Source organism: Drosophila arizonae, chromosome X (assembly GCF_054131065.1).
Source record: "Drosophila arizonae isolate 15081-1271.41 chromosome X, UAZ_ARI_1.0, whole genome shotgun sequence".
NCBI classification, from domain to species: domain Eukaryota; kingdom Metazoa; phylum Arthropoda; class Insecta; order Diptera; family Drosophilidae; genus Drosophila; species Drosophila arizonae.
In genome coordinates, this window is record NC_142927.1 from 4,280,413 (window position 1) to 4,305,597 (window position 25,185).

Genomic DNA, 25,185 nt, shown 5'->3' on the forward strand with positions numbered 1-25,185 from the left:
ATGGCCCGGTCGCAATTTGCATTTGACGTCAGCTCTTAATGCGTTTTGGCGGTTACCCATGCTAAAATCACAGCAGCAAAAAAACAGGCCACAAATTGAATCTCTAAAGTGCGTGCCCCAAAGCAACGCACGAGTGTGTGTGTGTATGTGTGTGAGTGAGGGGGTGTATGTGTGCGTGGGTGCATATAATGTTCAACAAAAACAATTTTTATGCAAAGCCTGGGAATTATATTTAGCTCAACTCGGAGCTGCTATTGATACCCTAACATTTTACACAACACAGCAGAGAGAAGCAATCAAAAGTGTGATTAGCTCTGTGGGAGTGAGAAGCCTTTACCGCAGCAGGGGATAGCAATCAGTTCTGTATGTGATAAGTTCTATCTGAACTCAACTCGAACAAATCTCGGCTATTATTTTATTAAACTTCTTAGTTGGCTTCTCGCTTTAGTTATACTTTTCTGAACCACACCAGAAAGAAGCAACCAACAGAGTGATAAGTTCTATGTGAGCGAAAGAACTTTACTTTAACATTTTTTTTAACTTCTTCGTTAGCTTCTCGCTTCAGTTATTCATTTAGAACATAAGAAGGGAGAAGCAAACAACAGAGCGATAAGTTCTTTGTAAACTGCATATGGTTGATAAAACGTGACACTTAGCTTCTCGCTTAGGCTTTTAAGATCTTGTTTTACATTCTATTCTGCTTAACTTATCTATTCTTTTTTTCATTACCCACTTCTCACTGCTTTTATTTTCCTTCGCTTTTTCATACGAGCTTCTCTCACTGCAGCGTTTGCTTCTCACTTTGTCAGTGATTTCTCGCCCATTTTCTTGCTTTCCTGATCTTGGGCCAAGTCTCATGCTTGCTCTACTTTGAACTTGTTGTATTGCTTCTCTTCTGTCTTCTGCTACAAATTGTAGCAGGCTTTGCTCTTCTTCTTATAGCACTTTAATCACATCGCAATCAATATCCCATTGCTTCAACTGTCATGGCTTCAGGTCTAGGCATATGCCGCTCGCCTGAACAGAGCTCAGTTTCATTTTAGGTCTCGTTTCGTTCGTATTCAAAAACACAAAATTTATTTATTTATTATTTTTATTTTATTTTAATTTTTTTTTTTTGTGAAATTATGGAAAATACATACATATATATTGTGAGTTTTGATGGCTCAGGTGAGTTGCGTTGCGCATTGTACATTATGTACATCTATATATCGCGTTTATTCAAGGACCATTTCGAAGCTCGAACACATTGAAGACATTGGAGTTGTAAATCAGCACACTACCATATATAGATCGGCATCGATACACCACTGACAAGTTACTACACAAACCACATTTGTTGTGTTCTTAATGGTTGACAATAAGTGACACAGGTCTTTACCACAATCCTTGACTAGATTGAAAATGAGAGGGGTCTTTCGCCACGACAAACACTTTTCCGCCTTGTAAGTATGAAAAGTCTAAAATGCTCTTCACAATTAAAGCAGCGAACTAATTGCAGTCAGTGTTGAACACTAACTCGACACTGTTGATATTGTTTAATGGTTTTTGGATTCCCAATCAGCGTTGAGTCCAGTGCAGAAGAAATGTCAAAAAAAAAGTAAAATCAAATCTGAAAAAACTTCTTCTCTGCTATACAAAGCATGAGAGGAACATTGCTGGGCAGAGCTTAAAAAAAAAAACAGTTACTGAATTATGTATTTAGTGTGAGTGGCACTTGAAGTGCGACTCGAACTCATTGTTGAATTGAATGCAGAAGAAATGTAAAAAAAAGTAAAATCAGATCAGAAAATAAAATTCTCTGCTATGCAAAGCATGAGAAGATAAGTGTTGTACAACGCTTACAAAAAAAAAAAAAAAAAAATATTTGCTGTTTTGTTAATTATTTAGCGTGAGTGACATTTCGAGTGTGACTCGAACAAGTCTATTTCCCCATTGTGTTGGCCAAATATTTTGACGTGTGCGCCGCGTCAATTTGCTCGCGTTACGTATACGCCGCATGCGGTCGCAATGCTAACTGCAAATCAATCGGCAAATGGCCATCAATTGTTAATTTGTGTGTGAAATGCGGATTGCAGTTGGGGCACGTGAGTCGTGAGGCTACAAATGACAAGTGAATGGCAACGGACGCACAGCACGCGAGCCACGTAGCGCAGGAATCGTCCCCTTCCTACCCATCTGTTTGGGATCCCCCCGGGGCTCAACTGCATCATAGCAGCTCTGTCGAATTCCTGAATTTCGTTTATTTTTATTTTTTTTTTATTTTTTATTTTGGCATTGTCAAACGTCTGTCAAACTTGATTTTCATTTGGGCCCACAGCATACTGTGTGCGATTTTAGCTCTAGGACTGTGCCAGCAATTCGACTTTCTTTTGGCTGTGTAATTGATTTCCTAATTGAAATGATTCCTCATATTCGTTTCGCTCAGGTATTGGCATAGCTTTGAGCTAGCGGTTTCAATTGGAATTCAATTGGCGTGAAAGCGCGAGTATATCATATGGGGAACGGGCTTTAGTGAATGGCTCGAACCGGCTCGAATATCGGATTTTATATGTATGCAGATAAATATATGTATATATACATTCTTATATATCCATCTTTTTATTCTCATAATTACTTAATTATCATATGCATATGCAAAGAAAATATTATTGAATTGTTTATCTGCATGATTGAACTTAGTCGATCCATCTGTCCGTTTGTATGAAAACGTCTATCTCTGGACCTATAAAAGCTACATACTTGAAATTCTTTGTATATGTCCCCACATAACATGCGCTTGACGAGTTTGTTTCAAACTATCGATAACTGTTCCTGCTTTATTGATAGCGATTAAAAGCCTTATGAAAAGTCAGTTTTCAAAATAAATCTCATACATCTTTGGAGCTAATGTCTCCAAATATTGCATGTTTTATAAAATTAGATTTTGATTTAAATTTTTTCTTTCTTAGGGCTTGATTAGATTTGAATATGTTTTCCAATGTGAACCGGTTCGCTGTTCACACATTCTGAATTTCACTCAACGCAAAGTTTCCATACAATGAATATAATATGTGTTTGGCTCACACATGTGAGCTGCACTCCATTTGAGCCGGTTCAATGCAAATGACTGCAGATCGAAACGGTTATGGATGCCAGCACACACAGATTTGCCCGTTAGCTGCATTGTTTCGCTAATTATTGATTATGTTGCGGCTCCAAGCAGGAGTTGTGCTCGAGTTTCGAACTGGTTCGATGCACGGGCCGAGTCTTTTGTGGCGCATAATGTGACAGTCGGGAGAGTGAGGCAATCATGCAGACATTCTCTATTTCCGGCGTCCTTCAAAGCATTTTCCGCTTGCACAACAGCTGGACTGCATGTGGCATCCACTGGCTGTGGTTATGACTGTGGCAGTTGCCGCTGCTGCTGTTGCAGCTGCATTGACGCATTGTTGACTGGGTTTATTTGTCCGTTAGATGGCCGCAACAACGCGACGACGCGACGCTGCTTTTATAAGCAGTTGTGGCAAAAGAAACAAAGGATGACCAACAAGGATATAAACGACAACAGCAATAGCTGCCACACGGGCACATGCCGCATGCCGCATGCCGCATGCCACATGCCACATGCTGCACCAGCGGCTTCGCTCTGGCTCGCTAACGCTCTTTGGGGAAATGGCCAATGGCCAACCAATGTGCATGCAACACGCTGTTGCAGCAGCAGCAGCAGCTGTTGCAGGTGCAGCTCAGCTCAACTCGACTTGTTAACGCTAATTATATTTTATGACGCAAGCCAAACAGACCAGCCACAGGTCAAATGGGCAAAGCTATTTTCAGTTGCAAAGTCGAGTCTCTCCGGGCAGTGGATGAAACGTAATACAAATGAATAGGAAGTAATACGAGTGGATAAAAGGAATGCGAGCTAGCTTAAGTGTGCCAATTCCACTCGTTTCCGCACAAAAAAACTTTCAGTTTGAGCACAGCTTAGACACGCCCTTCATATGCAACAGCTTCTCACCGATTTGCCTCTTGTCGAAGGAGATAACTTGTGCCAATTCCATTTGTTTCAGCATCAAATATGAAAGAAGATTTATTGAAGTCTTTATTTGCAGCGAAACGATTGTCAAAATTTAATTGGCTATAGCTAAGTGGTGCTGCAAGTGTTCCAATTCCAAGTGTTTCTCAATAAAACATATATTTAGCTCCTGGTTCTGCTATGAAGTTGGGGGAAATGGGAACATATTTCAGTCAATAAGCTATTCATAAATTTTGCAGTTTAATATGTGGCAATACAGTGTGCCAATTCCATTTGTCTTTGCAACTAAACAGTTTAGCTTTATAAGCTGACTATTCAATTTAATTTTTAAGTGCATTACTGAAAAAAATGCGATTGCACAATTCGTTTTTAATGTGAATATATTCCAATTCCATGTGTTTTTGACATGGCTATTTGGTGCTTAGCTTCTATCCGAGTGAGATTGTGTTAGCTTTTGTTTATTGTGAAAAACAACGTTTCAATTCCACTTGTTCCTTTTACTACTTATTGGCTTAAATTTGGGAAATATTTCATAAAGTCTAGATCACGTAATGTGTGTTTCAGTTTCATTTGTTTCATCGCATTATTTAATTAATATTTTTAGCTTTAGCTGTCAGCTGTTTCTGTTCCATTTGTTTCCATACTACATTATGGTGCTACTTTTGCTCATTTGCCGAATGGCAATGTGGAACCATCTAAAAGAATCTTGAATATTTGTTAATTTGTTATTTTGATTTTTGGCTTTTTTCGGGTTCAGCTTTGGCTTTAGCTTTTTTTTTTTTGGAGTCAGCTGTATCGCATCGAGGCCATCAATTTTGTTCATTGCATGAGAATTAAGTGCCACAATCCTCGTCATTGTCATTGTGTCGATGGTGCGAAGGGCGAGGAGGGAAAGGCAGGACCAGAGCTCGGCGACAAGTCAAGGAACACATTTGACTTTTTTTTTTTTATCTTTGCTTTCTATTTGAATTTGTTGCGCATCGTTTCGCATTTCGTTTTTTTTTTGTTTTTGTCTGTGGATGGGGGCGTGATTTTTAACGCATTTTTTATTTATTTTGTTGTTGTTTCTGCTGTCTTTTTCCGGTTTAATGTTGCTCCAGCTGCTCGGGCCGGGCGCCTCGCTGCTCGGCTCTCGCTGGCCCTTGGCTAAATATGTATATGTCTGCCTTTTGGTTTATTTGTTCGCGCTGATGCTCGTTGAGCCTAAATGGAGGACACTTGAGGCATCATTAACGATGTCAATGCCGACAATAAGGTCAGCAAATAAACATTATAAACATTAGCATGAAAATGCAAACGGCTCACGGTCACGGCCTGGTCAAGTGGACGACGAATTGCCCTTCCTCCCAGCCTCGAAAGTTGACCCAGAAGAAAGTTGACTTTCTATTCTGCTGCTGCTTATTTGCATTTGATGCTCGATTGCTAATTGTCTGTGTGAGCGGGGCTTAGCCCCAAATGGATATTGGATTGAAGCAGCAATTGCCTGCCTTTGCCTCCTGCCCTTCGCACCCTGATCCCAATGGCACCAACTGCTGCTGGCTTGTTATCAATGCTGTATGCTCAGCCTCACAGAGGACAAAGCGGCGAAGTCAAGTGAAACGACAATAGGCAATCGAATTGATGGAACGCCCAGAAATCAAACACCAGCCAACAGGAGGATAGAAATCCAAAGCTGCGCACTTGTAATACCTTTTCTATCTAATTCAAATCAGTTTGAGACGTGTGGAATTGAGATTTGCATGCAAGGAACACACGGAATGGAAAATCACAAGTAAACATTTAACAAGCAAAGCAACATATTTTATTGAGAATCATGAAATAGAAATAGTTAAAGAAATCCAACAGTCTGGAACGAGTGGAATTGGGTTCTTTTTTCGTTTAAGTAGTTAACTTTACTCCACAGCAAGAATGTAAATCGACTTGAAATATTTATAAGCACTGCGAAAGTGTTTGAAATGCCACCTGGAACATGTGGAATTGGAATTTTCGTAAGCAGCTCCAAGGCACTGGATTAGGAGTCCCGAATTCAATGCTGGGGCTTATATACAATATTCAAATTAATTCAATTTGCACTTTGGAATATGTGGAATTGGGATTTCAGTAAATGATTTGTAAGTGCTCAAATAGTTGGCAGGAACATCGGGATTGTAGTAGTTACACGTAGCAATCTGAAACATATGGAAGTAGAATTGTTCATTAAAATTTCACTTACAAATGTTTCAGATAGCCTAGTTTCAAATAGTTGTTCTTTTGCCATATATCAGCTATCTGGAACATGTGCAATTGATATTTTATTAATGCAAGAGGGAACATTGGCAAATGAAATCTACATCTGTACGAATGGAGCATGAACCATTCAGAAGATCACCGGGAATAAGGGGAATTGGAGTATTCAAAAGCAATATGGAACATGCGGAATCGGAGGTTGAGCAACATGTCGAATTCGGCTCTTAAATGGCGGGAAACATGTGGAAACGGGCCGGAACACATGACATTGAGGTGCATCGATACTCAGCTGTGTAGAGGCGGAACAGATGGAATTAGAATGGCCAAGAGCACAAATATTCTCCCATGAAAACGCTTACAGCTAAACAATCCAGAATCGATGAGTTGATTATATTTGCCAGGCAACAGCTCGAACGAGCTGTCAGTCCTATCTATGGACAGCTATGGGACTATTTGAATTATATCAAAGGTAAACTGAGCTGAAATTCCGTTGTTGTCGCTGCGGAGCGATAGATGGAATACGAAATATACTTCAAAGGGAATAAATTCGCTCGCCGTTTGCCACTTGAAAATGGTTTTGCATACCGATGTGACAAATAAAAAGGAAAAGAAGTGTGGGGGAGAGACAGAGAGAGAGAGAGAAAAAAACGAAATACGAAAAAAACGAATGCAAACTGAAGAAGAAGAATAGGAAGAAGCAGAAACCCTTCAAAAGTCGATGACAAAGTTGTGATAACCTTTTAGAAATAGGGCAGCTCAACGACGGCTCCAAATACAAAAGGAAGGCGAAAGCGAGAGTGAAAGCGAGAGTGAAAGCGAAAGCGTAAAGAGGCGAAACGAAAAGCGTTTTTCAATTTCCAGTTCGGCAACGTGACCGAGTTTTCCACGTGCGATTCGACTGAGTTTCGGCTTAGGTGTGAGTGTGTCTGTCTCACTGTCTGTGTGTGTCTGTCTCTGTGTCTGTGTGCGTGTGTGTGTGTGTGGTTGAGCACATTTAGATGATCGCATTAGCAGCATTTGGCGGCGTTGCATTTGATTTCCATTCACTTTACTGTGCACTTCCTTTCCTTGTTCACTTTATGCTAGTTTCACTGTAGTTTCGAGCGCCGCGCTCACTGTAAGAAGTAACACCAAGCGATTTAGCAGACGCTTTGATGATTACAATTTACAGCGGTCGCAACGTTCATTTCTTATATTTTCTTCTCTTCTTATTTTTGTTTTGCTTTTCCTGTTTCACCGTACAGTGAGGCCTGTCAGCTGCATACCATTTGGCCTTAAAATCATTTGTGATTAAAAGCATGAAAGCGAACTGTTGCGATTGAAATCTGAGCAGCGGGAAGCTAAACACAGAGCATAAACATTTCTCGCACCAAATTTCTTTTATTATTCATTTTGAAAACTCGGCCAAAAAAACACAAAGATTAAAGCTGGGAAATCAAATACACGAGAGAGATTCAGCGACCAAAAGTAGAAAAGTAAAAAAGAAATCAAGTAGATGATGAAGAAGAAGAAAAATAATGTGAAAAAAAGAACTCAAAGCTAAAATACTGTTGTGGGGAGTGACTGACTGCGTAATACATGTCCACAATTCAAAATCTGTGTCTAGGACTAGCCAAGCCCCCATATAGAGCTTGTAAGTCCAAGTCCTTATATTTTCGTAGCTCCAATTCCAAAGAAATATATTATCCTAATACTCCATAAGAAATAGCAAATCTCTAGCTTCAGGGGCAGCAAAAGGCAGACTGAAGGAAAGCCGGACAGACCCAAGAACAATCAGAACAGGCTGTCGAATATCGGACAGCAATAGATACACTGGCGAAAGCCAATATACTCCTTAAGCTTTGTGAGCGAGCATAAAAATTAAAACTTGATGCGGACTTAAAACTTGGCCAGGTCTAGCGCAAACGGCTGCAGCTACAGCTAGAGAGACAGTGCGATAAGGCGGAACGAAAAAGGGGGAAACTTGGAACAGGAGAGGTTATTAAAAGGGGGTGTGCTTTGTAGGTCTGTAGGTGGGTATGTCTGTGTGTGTGCGACAGTACGAGCTGGACAGTAAGCTGGTTTGTCGCTGAGGTCCGGCATGCATTTGCATAAATGTCAACTAATTTTGTTTTCAGCGCTGTTTGCGTTTAATCGGAATGATGATAATGCTGGCGAGCAGCTTAACACACACACACACAAGCACAGAGGCACATGTACCTAGGCACACACACACACACACACACACACTTATATATATATTTATACACAGTGAGAGAGTTTGCCATTCGGGGTCACTTCAAAGTTAGCAGACGAAGCGGCACAATTCGAGGTGTGTTGGCAAAAAATTAACAAGAAACTTTGAAGGGCAATTAAGGCGGGCAGAGGTGAGGCTTAAGATCAACAGAAACAAACAGAATCACCCACACACACCAGCACACACACACACACACCCGCACATATACATAGCCAGGCAGCCACACATAAAATGAAATTTGTTAAACTTTTTCGATTCAAGGTTTTATGGGTCATAAAAATGCTGTTAAAAAAGGGTCAGACATCAAGTTCAGTTAATGCTAGACAGTTTCATTAATATGGACATCGATAATTATCGATTTGTAGCTCATTTTAATAGCTACAAGCTGTTCCTTCTCCTTTGTCATGGAAAATAATCGATGCTACTCTATAAGCTGTAAGCCTTTCTGCATCTAGGCTCAGCTAAGATATTTATCGATTTTCAAATGGAGGCATAGAATATAGAATTTTCGTTTATTTCTATTGACAACGCATCACATCAACACTAGACTAACGAACAAGTATCTAAAAATATATTATATATAATATATTCTCATTTCCTATAATCGATAAATATCGATAGCTTGAAATTTAATATGCATTGATTTATAGTCTATACAAGAAACAAGCTGAAGTCATTTATACGCCAAATATTGACATCAAATATTCAGTCAGTAAACCAAGTCTCTAATTGCCTTCAGCTAATACCACCTTAATGACACAAATCGATAATTATCAATGCCTGTTTATCAACTCGGGACTAAGCAACAGTTTTTTTTTATGGATTCAAATGCTTGAAACTGAAATCAATTGAAATTCAATTTTGATTCTAATCATAATACGTAATATACAATATATTTGGCATGCGATATATTTATCGTATACCCAGTGTCGGCGTCGCTTTGTGGCGCTCACTAAAAATTCTATGAGACATTTTTACTATTAGATTAAAAGGGGACTTCAGTCAAAGCAGGGCGAACGTGAGCCTAACGCGCGCAACATTCTCTAAAGCTCAAAATGCAGAAGAACAAGAACAAACAACAACAACAACAACAACAACCACAACCGGCAGCAACAACAACAACCCGCAGCAACAGCCAAAGTACTTATTAAGAAACAACAAAATCTTGAAAGTGAAATACTTTGAAAACATTGTGTAAAGTAGAAAGTAGCCGACTGCTGAATGCCCTATGGAAGTAACATGAACATGTTAACAGTCTGTTAACAGTCAGCTGTTATGGGTTAACAGATTGAAAGCAGCGGCATGGCAAAATGTTAGCTTAATGAGCTTATAGTTAGTTGATATAGTTAGTCATAGTAGATCCAATTAATTTACTTGATTTTGCTCAAGAATTTTATAATTTTCAGTTAATTCAGCTAATTTAAATTTCAATCGAAGCTCAAGCTCAGATAAGTATAGTCTGAGACTAAATTAGTTTAAATAGGAAATCGAGAGCAAATCGTTCTATAAAGAAGCTGAGGGAAACCCATAGAGCAGTGTAAGTATCAATAGCAGTGGGGAAATATCAAAAGACCGTTATAAATTGATATTTTTGTTTTTGATTTAATTTCAGTGGAAGGTTTGGCATTTTGTAAACAACTCCAGGCCAGCCCACGTCCCCCACGTCCCCTCGCATTGTGTGGGATGCGCTTAGCTGCGCATAGCTGGCTTGACTTGCTTCAGTTAGAGTATGTGCCCAAAAAAAAAAAAAAAAAAAAAAAAAAAAAAAATGAAGAAAACCCTAAAGAAAATGAGAAGATGCTGAAGAAGAAATGGGAGCATATAGTACGGTGCGGCGGTAAAGGAAAATTGGAAATTCATGTTGACAAGTGACGCAACGACGAGGCGAAGCGACGCGACGCGACGCGACGACGTCGCTGTCGGCGTTATGTACGTGATAGCAATTTCAATTTTCGAATTATGCGCCAACAGCAGCAGCAGCAACAACAACAGCAACAACAAAAGATTGAAGAAGCGAAGAAAATTATTGAAATATACTTTTTTCTTTGTTGCGAGCGTTTTGTTAACACAATTTGCAATGAAATGCAACACACACACACACACGCACACAATGAGTGTGAAATGGACAGCGTTCAATGCGTCGTATACGTAATCAGCAATTAAAGTTGATTGCCTTGAAAGAGTGTTGGACGTTTTATGTAGCACTCTCAACGCATTATACATAAATTATTCATTCGCATTGCATTCATGTCACACGCAAGCAGCAAACCCTAATGACCAGATGATGCTGCTGCTGCTGTTGCTGCTGCTGCTGCTGCTGCTGCTGCTGCTGCTGCAATTGCTGCAACAGTGGCTACAAATTGTATTGCGGCTAATCAACTTGCAAATCGTCCAATCAACTTGCCAGCCACAAAGTGTCCAATATTGTGCGCACACGTTCTACACACGCTCTGTGGGTGGCAGTGGGCGTGGTAGTTTGATTGATCTCTCTCTCTCTCTCTCACTCACTCACGCTCTGAGTTGGTTGGCCAATTTGAGGCGCTGCTGTTACCAAAAATATTTGATTATTGCCTTGATTGAGTTTCGATTTGAGGTTGATTTGCAGCCAACCATTTCAATCAAATTCCAATTCAAAAACAATTTGTTGCACCTGCCAGTCGAGGTGACCAATTAAGAGCTAATTGAAAAGAATTGATCAGCAAATAAAAACTATTTGATGGATGACATGGCTTCTCGTTTCATTTGAAGGCTACATCAATGTGATTATGTGGGGCAAAGCGAGTCACTCCAATGGGTAGCTCAATTTCCATTTTGGTTGGGCTACACAGGATGATGCCATGGCGTTCACTGTAGAAATTTTCTGGTTCTTTACTGCTGCCTCACTCTAGAGATTTTGCATTGAGATTAACAATCACAACGAAAAGCGATTCGGAGTTGCGATAAATTTTTTGCTTGAATTTTCCACTTTATCTCGACAATCATCATCCGTCTTCTTACCACAATCTATCTTATTCATCGCTCTACTCGAATGAGATTGGGGTCTACTTTGACAATAAATGAAACATGAACATCATAACAGGATGCTATCGAGAATTGAAGCATATATGATGATTGGAGCATATATTACTATCGAAAATCATATCATTCTTTATTCCAATCACAAAATCTGCTCTCAGCATTCATTCAAGGGCTTCAATTGATAATATCCCAAATATGTTTCATTCAAATTATCGACAGTTAATAAGAATCGATTCACGCTCACACAGCTATCGATCACTTCGAATTTCCCTGTATGCCAGGGCTGAATTGACTCACCAGGTAGACAGCAAACCGTCTTATACACTCTACTCATTTAGCGAATATATTATGGAATATATAAAGCTTATATGGCTCATATTTGAAATGTCAACAGTCGAAAGTTTAAAGCCCATCGAGAGATATGAAGTTGAGCCAGACGCGTTTAGTTTTTCAAACAACTGTCAAAGTGCTTATGAATGGAGCAGCACATGTTTAAGGACATACTTAAAATAATATATATGCACACATACATACAAATATGTGTAACTGTGTGTGTGTGTGGCGAAAAGAATATGTCAGCGAAGCGTACTCAAAAGTTTTCAACTTGCAAAACTTTTGCCAGAAATTGACACAAAATAGCTGAAATTCGAGTGAATATGACACAAGTTTCTGTCAATTTCAATTGTATGAGTGTGCGTGTGTGTATGAGAGAGAGAGTGTGTGTGTGGATGGTGTGTGAAAGCGTGGCATAATCACTTGGGATACATAATGCAAACACATATAATTCCTCGTACCTGCAGCATGCGATTTAAGATTTTGTCAATTTGCTTATGCGCGACAAATCGCATAAGCCTTGCCATCAAGTCGCCATATAAAAGAAGGGCTGCGAGAAGGGGATGGTGGGGGGCTGGGGATGGGGTGAAAAACTTTCAGCTGGCAGCTGCTTTTCTCCTGCTGGGGCCCTTGCGGCTTTTGCTTTGTGGCAGTTGCCTTGCGCCTCGTAATGAAGTGCTAAATTATGCTAAATGTGTGCGGCGAAATAGGATTTGAGCCATGTCAGAAAAAGGGGCCAACCCGGCCGAGGGGGGCGTGGCTAGGCGCTGGCGGGCTGACTGCTGACTGCGGTGAAACCCTATTCAGGGGTTAATCAATATTGCTGCAGTGCATTGAAATCTTAATGACTCGAAAGGGCTTGCCGACATATAAATATAAATACAGCTACCAAATTGACTGTGCTATGCGTGCAAGCGGGGGCGCACTGTACGCTAGTTGGGCTTATGCGCCTGGCATTGCGAGCGTGCGCTCCAATGAGTTTTGAATTTTGAGTGCGTCATTCCTTCAATAACAGCAGCAGCCGCAACAGCAGCAGCAGCAACAGCTTTTTGCTGGTTAAAGCGCTCAGTCCACCCCATCCTTACTCGAGCCGCAGCGGAGGCACACTAAAGCGCCTAAATGTATGCAAAGTGAACTAGGGCGCTAGCTGCAGCCGGAAATTGGTTGCTTCCGTCGCTGAGCCATATCCCCTGGCCCACTTCCTAATGCCTGCGACAAAATCCCCCACTCAGCACACATAACAGACCGAAAAAATTGAGGGCTGAGCGTGTGCTACACTGAGCGAAAGACTATGTGTATAAGAATAAGTATAAGTATAAGTATAAGTATAAGTATAAGTATAAGTATAAGTATAAGTATAAGTATAAGTATAAGTATAAGTATAAGTATAGTAAGTATAAGTATAAGTATAAGTATAAGTATAAGTATAAGTATAAGTATAAGTATAAGTATAAGTATAAGTATAAGTATAAGTATAAGTATAAGTATAAGTATAAGTATAAGTATAAGTATAAGTATAAGTATAAGTATAAGTATAAGTATAAGTATAAGTATAAGTATAAGTATAAGTATAAGTATAAGTATAAGTATAAGTATAAGTATAAGTATAAGTATAAGTATAAGTATAAGTATAAGTATAAGTATAAGTATAAGTATAAGTATAAGTATAAGTATAAGTATAAGTATAAGTACAAGTACAAGTACGTTTCGCGCAGTGTAGGGCTGGACTCATACGGATTTTCACTTTTACTCTGGTCTCGCTAGGCTAAGTGAATGAAAGCGAAACTTTAATTGAAACGAACGTTTGGTGCGCCTGTTTTTTTTTCGGGGTTAAGTGATTGATTATGTCTTGTTTGCTGCCTGGCGAATAGACACACACACATTCGCCCGCACACACACACACACACACCTATAGACACATTCATGGAAACACATACATAGGCATACACTCGAGTAGACGACACACCGCACATAAATTTGATTCCAATGGTGTTTGCTGGCGCTGTCATTGTTGTTATTGTTGTTGTTACTGTTGCTTGGCTGGGCGTGGCAAAGGGCATATGAAAAATTGACTAACTGACTAACCGAGTGACTGGCTGGGCCAGCCGGCCGCGTGCAGGGGATGAACGGGAATTGACTGTGGCAACGGCGCCAACTTTGACAATGACTCTCCGACCACAATTCATTCAGCCTCAAATATTTACCACAATAGAAAACGAGCCGCGCGCGAAATCGAATCAATAATTTAATGCAGGTGACGCGAACATCGCTATCCGGCTCCAAATGGGAATGGCTGCCAGGGGGGAGCGGGAGCTGATGGCGAATTGGTTGCTTCTTTTGTCATTGTGGCCATTGGCGGCGTTAACGGTACGCTGCCATCCATAATAATGCCGGCCATGTGTTTGAGCCTTGTTTGCAGCTTGTTAGGGCCCTTGAAAGCGCGTGGACATCTGAACTTCAGCCATGAAGCCATGAGGGGTGGTATGATGGCGTCGGCGGAGAGGGGGGCGTAGGAATGGGGAAGGTCTCTCTGTTGTATTCCATTTAAGCGTATATTCTTTCTTTTTCTTCAATGAACGGAGGTGGGGCTGACAGTTTTCAGCCATTTTCTTGCTGGTCAGGCAAAGGCAAAGTGTATTTGGCATTCACAACTAATTGTTCCATATTCATTTCGTTCTGCGCTTTAATTATTTAAATGTGTCTTTCAAAAGGCCAAATTGAATTTCTTATGCGGCCACTGTTCCATTTCCATTTCCGTTTCCGTTTTTATACATTTGTTGCGTTAGCTTTGCTATGGCTGAGTGCAATTATAATTATTAAGTAGAGTTGATTTTTTTTTAGGTTCGCTTGTTAGTTCCTCTATTCCAGTTTATAGGATCAATAAATGGACTTTGACTTAGTGTAGTTTTCGTGCCTTGTATTTCTTTAAAACTATCGTATTACTATAATATCCAGCTCTCTATCATTTTCAATGTACTTACTGTTCCATTTCCATATGTTCCAGCGGCAGTCATATATGATATTCCACTTTCAGCTCGTCTCATTCCATCACATGCATTTTGTCGTCATTCATTATTAACAATATTGCTGTTCCATTTTCATATTGTGTCATAATTCATACAAAAAAAATTGAATTTGTTGCTCGTTAAGGTAAATTCATTTATTTTACAACTATTACTTTCACTTCCATTCTGTTTCCATGCTGTTATCAATTTCTATCTCAGTTCAGTCTATGGCCTGTTCCATTCCCATTACTTACCTCGGTTATCTTTTGCTCTCCCAAATCATTGAAGGTCAACGGGAAAAGCCAAGAGACAACCCAATATCAGTCATGTGTTCGAATGCAAACTTCACTTAGCTAATTACTTGTCCAACACTTCGCGATACCCATCACGAGTGCAGCTCAAACGGGTATGATAATGCTGACGCATTAGCTGTTAAGTGGGGTAATGATTGTCTTTCCTCATTGAGCTGATTGGAAGACGGCATAGAGTCTGCCTGAACATAGATCTGCCCAATTAAGCAACTCATCATGCAACTAGCCAAGCCTTGAATATATCAGATTTGATTGCTGATGGTTGACAGGGTAGCTGTAAGTCGAGCATGCAGACAGCTGTTCGGTATGAGTTCAACAGCTCAGAGTCAGTTTTCGCCGTCAAAGAAGCCGGTGCTTGAAGCAGTGCCCGCTTCTTGGGACCCGGTGCGGTCACACAAAATACTCAGCTGCACGATGAATGTCTACAAGGTGTCGTCATGGCTAAAGATCTTGGCCTGGTTGCTGTTGGCTGCCCTTTTTGTCAAAATGCTGGCGATGGTCCGGCCAGACGAAAGGCTAACTTCCGATCGTTTTGCCGGACGGGGACGCAATTTGGCTATAATGCGCAATGTGCAGCCAGGTGAGTGGGATGCACCTGATCAACTGATGGCAGTGTAGTACACTAGAGTCAACCCAAACCTTTAGCTGCAGCGATGCCAGCGAAACCGAAGATCGACACGCCCGTTGGGGATCTAACGGTCGTGCGGCAGCTGCTGCATGAGAATGCGAATCGCAGCTGGTCCTTCGATGAGCATTGTGCACCCTATCCACGCCTCGAGGACCTCAACATCCAGAGTGAATACTATCAGCTCAGTGTGGGTGGCAACGTGAGCTACTTTCTATATAGCGCGTTCTACGAGCGCCGGATCAGCGTGGATCGTTCACCGAGCGTCGTTTTGCTGGGCATGATCAGCAGCTTCCACGGACCCTTCGAGCCCGCCTACTGCCAGGTTTGGTATGAGAACAGCAGTCGGCCCGAGCTGCTGGAAATGACGCAACAGGACATGGCATGGTACGACGCATGGGGCCTGGGACCCGAGCAAGTCTATCCGGCGCTCTTCACCTGCCCGCTCGCTGGTGGACCGCGTCGTCACCGTGTGCCCCAGCTGGTGTCTCTGGTCTTCGGGGATCGCTGTGCCCGTGCCAGCAATGCTCTCTATGTCTACTATCGGGCACCAGAGCGCCGTCGCTCGTTGCGTTTCGGTGTCTGTGTGAAGGACTTGCAGTTTCCCGACGAGGACATGTCGGAGCGTTTTGTCGAGTGGCTGGAGATGGTGCGTCTGCTGGGCGCGGAGCGAGTGACGGCCTACTACTTGGGCGGGAATACCCTGCACCCGAACACGATTCGCACGCTGCGACACTACGAGCAGCACGACGGTCTGGTTGAGCTGCGCCCCTTCCGTTTGCTCGAGGGCGTCTCCAAGCCGGCGGACCATGTGCCTCTGAACAAGCGTCTGAACGAGGTGCTCATGTACAACGATTGCCTTTACCGCAGCATGTACGAGTTTGACTATTTGGCTGTGATGGACGTGGATGAGCTGATCATGCCGCTGGGCGAGCTGCGCAATTGGACGGCCCTGGTCGAACGGCTCGAACAGAACCCGAACGGCGACAGCAATGAGCCTAGCCAAGCCGGTGGCAGCAATACGCCGCATTGCAGCCTGTGCTTTCGCAACGTCTACTACTCCAGAGAGCTGCAGCCGGATGAGACGCCGCCGGCTTCCTTCTACATGCTGCGTCATGTGCAGCGTGTGGCCCAGCATTTGGATGCGAACTCGGCTGTTAAGTGCCTGCATGCCACGGCCTATGTGACAGCTCTGCACAATCACTTCCCGCTGGGCTGGCGGGGCGCCGGCTATCCGCACGATGTCTCCGTCGCGCTGGGTCAAATGCAGCACTATCGCGAGCCAGACGACGAAATCCAGCTCAAGGAGCCGCCGCCGGTGCGCGATGATAACATTTGGCGCTTCAAAGAGCAGCTGATCAACAATTCTCTGGCCGTCCATCGGCAGCTGGGCTGGTCGCTGCCCTAGGGCCACGCCCGATATGCCCAAGCTCTAAAAAGGCTCATATGCCCAGTGAAGCAGTTGTGTTTCAGGTATCGTATGTGGTACAAGACTCATGATCGATATAAATCGTCTAAATAGTTTCCGTTTAATAGTCAGAAACTTCAAATTTAAACAACAAAGAATTTTTTAAAAATATATATATATAAATATAATATATAATCGATAATAAAATGTGTGAGCTAATTGCGAGATAACCTGGTTAGCATTTTTGTTATTATTTGCGATTTGCGAAGTGAGTGATAAGTATCGATAGTTATCATTTTTGATTGAATATAGCGATAGCTATCATTTTGGATTGATGATATCGATACTTATCGATTGCAGTGTTGGCTTGCCTGCATAATATCGATGACTTTCTAATAGATTGTCTGCTTGCGATAGCTATTATGCATAGCATATCGATAGTTCTTGGTTCGACTCTCAGCGTAATCAATATCAAGAGAAAATTCGATATTACAGAAGATAAGCTGAGCAGCTGTTATCGGAGTACTCTCAACAAAAAGATAGAGAAAGAGAGAAGCTATTTATTCCGATAGTCTGCAACTGTGTGAGTGGTCTCATTTGAGCATTCGTGTCAGACGGCGTCGGGTTGTGCTCCTATTGATTTTATTTTAATTGCTTTTTTTCGCCTGCCTTAATAGTCTGAGCAGCAATGTGCCTTTGTCGTCGTGCTACGTGCGGCATTATCGAGCACGAGCCACTTGCCGCTTGCCACTTGCCACTTGCCTCTTGCCACTTGCCCCACGGCGTGGCAATGATTTTACCTACAGCAGCAGCTTCGACTGTTTCTGTCATGTCAGCAGCACAATAATTGCAAAAGCTCGCCCACGCACACACGCACGAGATAAGAGAAGCTTGCGGGCCGTTGACACCTGTACAGACAATATATTGATAACATTTGTAAAGTTTTGCTTTTTTGATTTTGATTTTTTATACCCTGAACCCATTGAAAATGGGAAATCAGGGTATAATGGTTTTGTTGAAATGTATGTAACAGGCAGAAGGAGGCGTGGCAGACCCCACAAAGTATATATATTCTTGATCAGGGTGACGAGCTGAGTTGATTTGGCCCTGTCCGTCTGTCTGTCTGTCCGTCTGTCCGTCTGTCCGTCTGTCCGTCTGTCCGTCTGTCCGTCTGTCCGTATGTTTGAACGCGTCGATTTCCGAAGATATAAGAGCTAGAGACTTCAAATTTTTTGTAAAATGTTCGTAATTACAGCGCGGATATCGAGTTTATCATTAAAATTCGATAACTCATCCCGATCTTTTTTTATCGATGAAAAACCTTATCGAAAACCAGTTATAAAATTATATCTTCTACATCTTTATTGCTAGAGTCTCCAAATTTTGAATGTATGCCTTTATGCAATTTATACAATTTCGGTTTTTGTTAAAATTTACCCCCACCTCTAAATTCACCCCCTCACCCTCACTTTTGTAAAACGCGTATTTCAAATACTAGAGACTTGTGCTTTGGCAATTACATGCATATTCATGTTATAATCATAATCTGAAAGTTTCATGAAGATCGTACGTCCACAAAAAAAGTTATTAAACAATTAAATTCTCATAGTAAGCGCACACTGCAGCCCGTGCGTGGGTGCTTGTATGTGTATGTGTTTGTGTATGTGTGTGTGTTTCTTGTGTAAGCTGAAAGACGCGAAAAATTATTGAAATAGCTAGCACTCCAAGGGTTCAGGGGATCTCGTAGTCGAGCAGTCTCGACTAGAGCCTTCTTACTTGTTTTATTTATTTATTTATTTATTTTTTTTTTTTAATTTGCGAAAAGTGCGTGTGAAGGCACATGAAGCGTGACAGCATATAATTACGTCTATTAAGCAGCTATCAATGTGTCAATCAAGCAGATTTGACAACACTAACAGTCATGGAGAGAGAGAGAGAGAGGGGGAGAGAGATAGAGAGGGAGATAAATGAATAAAACTTTAAGCTGAGCCATACATGGGATTGAAGACGGTCGTAAAAGCATAGCCATAGATAGCCATGGTAGTACATATATGTCTATATGGTAGTCTCTATCATACTGCATATACAATGTGAGCAGATAAGAGAGAGAGAGCTGATAGCGCTAGTAACTTGCTCTAAAAGATCGATTCTAAATGAATAAATAAGAGTGAGATAAAATCAAACTGAAAGCAAGAATAAATATGGGATCTGATTATATTTTGTCTGTATGGGCACATCACTGGCAGAACTTAGATCTTTCGTCTTCTACTTTCCATATATGACAAAATGCTGACCTAGAGTAAGAAATGGAGAAGCTGATAAAGCGCCAGAACAGGGCAGTCAGTCTCCACAGAATATTGATCGATTGAGTTTCAACAAAATCTGATCTCGGCTCTCTGATGCGAGGACAACAATCTTAGGCAATCTAATCGTGGACTAAGTCATCATAATTTAAGCTTAACAGCAAAGGCAGTGCAGTCATTCAAAGACGATGCACTCTTGCTTGGTCAGTCTATGCTCAGGCCAAGCACAGCTCATTTCCGCGGCATTCACTTTGATATTCGTAATTAAATATTTACACTTCATTCTCCGGGTCTTTGTTCAATTAGGAGCGTATTAAAATTGTCAGCTTTTAATTAAACATCATTGCCAGTGGGCCAACGGTGCGTATGGAAATTGTGGCAATGCGCATACGCAGCGTTGTGCAGCAAATTGAAATGGAAAATATGCTTTGGCAAATTGTTTGCAGCACTGTAAATGCAAAATCAATTGAGTAGTAAGTAAGATATGCGGCACAAGTGCGTCTAATTGGAATTAATTGAATGTCTAATTGGAAACAATTTGATTTGATATTAAGTTGAACAGTTTGTAAATCACATGAAGCAGCTATTTTCTGGCAGTGTATTGAACGGAGCTCTGGCAGTTGCTGCTGCTGCATTCTTGCCAAACTGAAAACTAATTAAAATAAACTGTCAAAGAGATTGAATAGACAAAAAGGAAAGCTGTGAGATCGGGGACGGGAAACGCGGAGCGAGGAGCGGGGAGCGGGAGCTGAGCTGAGCGAATGCAATCAATGCAGAGCTTCACTCGCCGTTTAGCTACATATCACGGCCCTGTTCCATGGCCAGACAATGGCGGGCAATTAATTAATTGCCGGCATGTTGAATGAAGAAAAAGCCACGGCCATAAATTAATATGAAAAGCGCGAAAATGGGGCAAACAAATCTGGGCGCTCGCACAATATTTTATATTCATGTTTCCTTCGTGAAAAGCCGTGCGCTCGCGATTCGTGTCGCAAATAATGAGATGAAATGCGTGCCAGGATGTATTAAAATATTAAAATAGCCGCAGAGTAGGCGGACTCAAGGTGCCGGCGGTGTGAGCGAGATGGCTGATGGCTGATGGCCGACGGCAGCGAGAGGGAAGGCAAGGAGAGCGGCGCCAAGGGTAACTAACAAATGGAACGCACAGCTGACAAATAGATGGACGCGACAGCCAAATAATTTATATTTCAATTTTTTGTGTCATTGCAAAATACCACGTAAATAGTTAAAGCGGGCATATGCGTGCGTGCTCGTGCTAGAGAGAGCGTAGAAGTAAAGATTTAGCTTGGGAGAATATAAATAGACAGCAGAAGGTAAAACTTCAGCAGAGACTTTTCATTGCCTTAATCATCAGTTAATCAATCACTCAATCAATTATCAATTCAAATGATGCAATTTTCTCCCCCTAATTCTTAATGTTTTTACAAATCTTTCTTAAACATAAAGTTCTGGGCTTTGAACTGCCCTACAAACAGTCAATCAATCAATCAATCAATCTTTACTCGGTTTTAAATGATTCAATATTCTATCTCTAATTCTTAAATATTTCTTTTTACACTTTTATTTTTAAGCGCAAAGCTTTTGACTTGGATTGACGTAGCAATCAATCAATCAGTCCATCATTTATCAATTAAAGTTACAAATTATTTTATAAGTATATTTTGTATTATTTTTGTTGAAAACTTTTCTTAAGCAAAAAGCTTTAGACTTTTGATTGACTTCGATTGATCAATCAATCAATCAATAGTCAGTTTCAAATGATTTTCAAGTTACATTTTCTATGTCTAATTTATACATATACTTTCATATAAATATTTATTGATGTTATAAAATTTTTATAGTTTCTCTTTATTTTACAGGGTATTCTTAGTTTTGTCTGAATTCTTTTTAAAGCTTTTGTTTTTTGCTTTTTTTTTTGGCATGCTGAGTTGCTGTGTCTGCTCTTGAATTTATTGTGGCAAAAACGACAGCGGGGCGTGGCATGAACACAATTGCTAAATGGCAAAGTGACAGGCTCGCGATTAGGGGTGTAGGAGGCGAAGGGGATGTCGGCGGCTATAGGGGTGTAGGGCCTAAGGAATGTGGGGAAGTAAGCACGGTAGATGTCTATAGAGCGTACGAGATGCAGGCGACGTGAGTGATGTAGGCGGATATAGGTAGGGTATGAGGTTGGGTATGTGGGGGGTACGTAGGCGATGTGGGGGATGCAGACGAGGTAGACAATATGGGGAATGTAGAGGTAGAATGTGGAGGCAAAGACATTGCCTAAGGCTAGTTTTTTTTTCTTTTTCGTTGCTGTATTTGCCCCACCGCAAAATGTGCTGAAGCAATTAATAATGCATATTAAAATGTAAAATGTCTTGACAGATGGGCGTGGAAGGGAATTTATGATTAAAATAATTTATAATACAGGCAAATGATAATGTGCTCCTATGTATGTAATGCTCACACTCTGGACACTGTCAGAGATGGGGAGAGAGCGAGAGCGAGAGTGAGAGAGAGGGAGAGGAGACCGAGTCAAGCTCAAGTCGAGGCAACTAAAATGCTTGATTGATTGATTGACTTGGACTTTTATAATTGCAATTGCCTTAGCTCCCTCACCAAACTCTACACACAGCTGAAAGTCAAGTCTGTTTAGGGCTGCTCTGCTATCATGCCGTGCATGCATCGACTTGTTTGGTTGACTCTGCTATCGATTGAATCGAATGGCTAAGTGTACTTCCTTGGCGCTTGGGCTGAGGTGGGCGGCTGAGCAGGCGGCAGGTCGCCGTTAAGATTATTAAGCTTAGTTTGGGGTCCGTTTCCATTTGGAACTCCATTTGACAGCTGTGCTTGCCAGCTTTATTTCCCACGTGGTGCCGTCGCCGCATCCAGTCGAGTCGAGTCGAGTCCGCACCTCACTGCCAGCCATGTCAGCCCCGTCTGGCTGCTAATGGGCCAAGTTAGGCGTTTCTTGGCAGCAGTCACGCGCCCATTTGCCAGGCCTTGCCGAATGCTGAACTGGCTTTTGAACTTGCACTTGGACTTGGACTTGGCCCACTTTTCTTTCCCTCTCGCTCTCGCACTCTCTTTTCCCTCTTTTTTTTTTGACTTTTTCTGTATGGAGCTTCATAAATTTAATTGTCACGTACACACACACATGTCTCGGCCGCCCTCCCTCGCTCCATGGGTGGGTGGGGCTGTCTCATAATACGTGTTTATAACTCTCGTCTGCTATTACGCCGCGTATGCGTTTATATGGATCAGCCTTCTAAATGATGTATTTACTGCATAATTTCATCTATTTGTAGGTGGGCCTAGGCACACCTATGCTCTGTACGAAGCTCAAGCAGAGAGGGAGAGGAGAGAGGGAGAGAGAGAGAGTTTATTAGTCTCCTGCAATGGTTAGAAGAGAGTCAAGTGAGGAGAGTATATGGGTTTTGCGGAATGCCTGTACGACCGTACGTTTCTCCGTTCGATTGTCTGTTCGTCCGCTTGTTCGTCCGTGTTTCCGTTCTTTTATCCGTTTGTCCGCTTGTCCTTTCGCTCATTCGCTTGTCCGTCCGTTTGGCCGTCCGTCCGTTGATCCGTCCGTTCGTCCGTTTGTCCGTTCGTCCGCTCGTTCTTTTGTCCATTTGTCCGCTTGTCCTTTCGTTCGGTCGCTTGCTCGTCCGTTTGGCCATCCGTCCGTTGATCCGTCCGTCCGCTTGGCCGTCCGTCCGTTGATCCGTCCGTCCATCCGTTTTTCCGTTCGTCCGCTTGTTCTTTTGTCCATTTGTCCGCTTGTCCTTTCGTTCAGTCGCTTGCTCGTCCGTTTGGCCATCCGTCCGTTGATCCGTCCATCCGTTTGGCCGTCCGTCCGTTTGGTCGTCCGTCCGTTGACCCGCCCGTCCATCCCTTTGTCCATTCGTCCGTTCGTTCTTTTGTCCACTCGTCCGCTCGTCCCTTCGCTTGTTCGCATGTTCGTTCGCTTGTCCGTCCGTTTGTCCATTTGTCCGCTTGCTCGTCCGTCCGTCTTTTGGTTCGTCCGTTTGTCCATTCGTTAGTCCGCTTGCTCGTACGTCTGTTTGTCCGTTCATCTGTCTCTCCGTCTGATCGTCCGTTCGTATGCATGCAAATCTTATAAACCGTTAAGATATTCCCGCTAGGGGTTCTGGCAAATGGGCAAAAACTATATCTCAGAGCTATGCAGCTAAAATCTTGTTAAGTTCGGGTTAAGAGGGATTATCTCCACCACACATAGAGCACACTCTCGTAGAGTTATAGTTATGCCAGCCACATCCCATATATCCCATTTCTCCCATTTCATATATGTGTTCATCTTTAAGATTCGGTTTAAAAATCCTTGCAATGCCCATTTTTGTTCACATTTTCGCTGTTTTTTTTTTTTTTTTTTGCCATTCTCTGGTTAAAAGGGTATAAAAGCACAGTTAAAAAGCATTTGCTGCACAAAGACATTGTTGTTGCACTTGTTGTGGGGCGTGCCTGGAGGCACGGCTGGAGCGTGGCTTGGCATAAAAGTGGACAGCAGGGGGCAGCAGGAGGGGGCAGCAGGAGCCGTGCGCTGTATATGCATGGGTATTATGCTAGCCGTGTGACTCTCTACAAAAGTTTGCTTCATCACTTTTGTTGACAGTGCATGCGTGCTGCACTTGTGTCTGTGTGTGTGTGTGTGCGCGCGTGGGTGTGTGTGTGCGCGTGGTTGTGTGTATGATTTGCAGTGCGTGTCAGCTGCTGCCTTTTGGCACTGAAGTGCTGCTGAATACAAATATGTCACGCAGTTCGTACTCTAAGCAGCACTCGCACTCTCGAATGTGACACGCATCAAATCACTTTAGACGAGCGCACTTAACGCCTCTGCCACGGCTCCGAGCACGCCTCAGCCGCCTCTGCATCTCGTGGCACGACCCCCACTCACATCCCCCCTCTAAACCTTTTCGCAAATGGGAATGCAATGAATTAATGCTGCGACAAGGACTCGCAAATTAAGCAAAGAGGTGGAAAGACAATACGAACAGAAACTGAATGAAGTCAACATATATGAATTATTAACCAAGAAAAGACTTAATAGTTGATCAAAAGAAATCTAGTATTATTCTAGAATATTCTAATAAGCACAAGAATTAAAAGTAGTGAAAGTATTTGCTTTAGAAATATGAATAGCCTTAGGGAGAACCATAAAAGCTTTCAGAGCAGGCTGATATATGTTTTATGTAAGAGCAGGTAGCATACATCTAAATAAATATATGAATATATATATTTCGGGATCTGTACTGCCTTGAAGCGCCTGCAAAGCAGAACAATCGAAATTCGTAAAGAAAAACTTGAGCTTTTAAAGTACCTGAAAGCTCTTCAAGCCATACAAGTTTTTTGTACGCAAATTATATTGGTTATTTGGTTAAATTTATGAAGTAGAACTAGTCTAGTCAGTTAAAAAGTAGTCTATGCGGGATATACTCACCTAAGATATACCTAGAATTGCTAAGTTATAGATTTAAGGGGAGTAGTACATAAATAATCAAGAAAGTATGTCGAGCTTCCTTTACGGGATATTTAAGGACAAATTAATTCACGAGCGTCAAACAGGGCAGGCTGACCCGACCCAGGCAATCTCCCCGATCAGATATGATATGTGTACACTGTGACACATAAATATCCTTCATGGCGCTTTCCTCTGTCAGCTCGAAAATCTGTCAGTGTCCCAC

At 42.0% G+C, this 25,185-nt stretch overlaps 2 protein-coding genes and 1 long non-coding RNA gene across 4 annotated transcripts in view; 2 read left to right on the forward strand and 1 right to left on the reverse strand.

Moving 5' to 3' along the window:
* rsh (Rap GTPase activating protein radish) overlaps positions 1–25,185 on the reverse strand; it is a 151,266-nt gene that overhangs the window by 16,245 nt on the left and 109,836 nt on the right. The window lies entirely within an intron of this gene.
* Positions 1,011–1,723, forward strand: LOC108619416 (uncharacterized). Its single transcript, XR_001916238.2, has 3 exons — positions 1,011–1,170; positions 1,227–1,445; positions 1,502–1,723. It is a non-coding gene; the product is annotated as an uncharacterized LOC108619416 (long non-coding RNA).
* LOC108619405 (uncharacterized) lies at positions 15,436–17,397 on the forward strand. Its single transcript, XM_018015973.2, has 2 exons — positions 15,436–15,724; positions 15,790–17,397. Exons 1-2 carry the CDS (start codon positions 15,451–15,453, stop codon positions 17,175–17,177), a joined length of 1,662 nt encoding a protein of 553 aa, XP_017871462.2. The 5' UTR covers positions 15,436–15,450; the 3' UTR covers positions 17,178–17,397.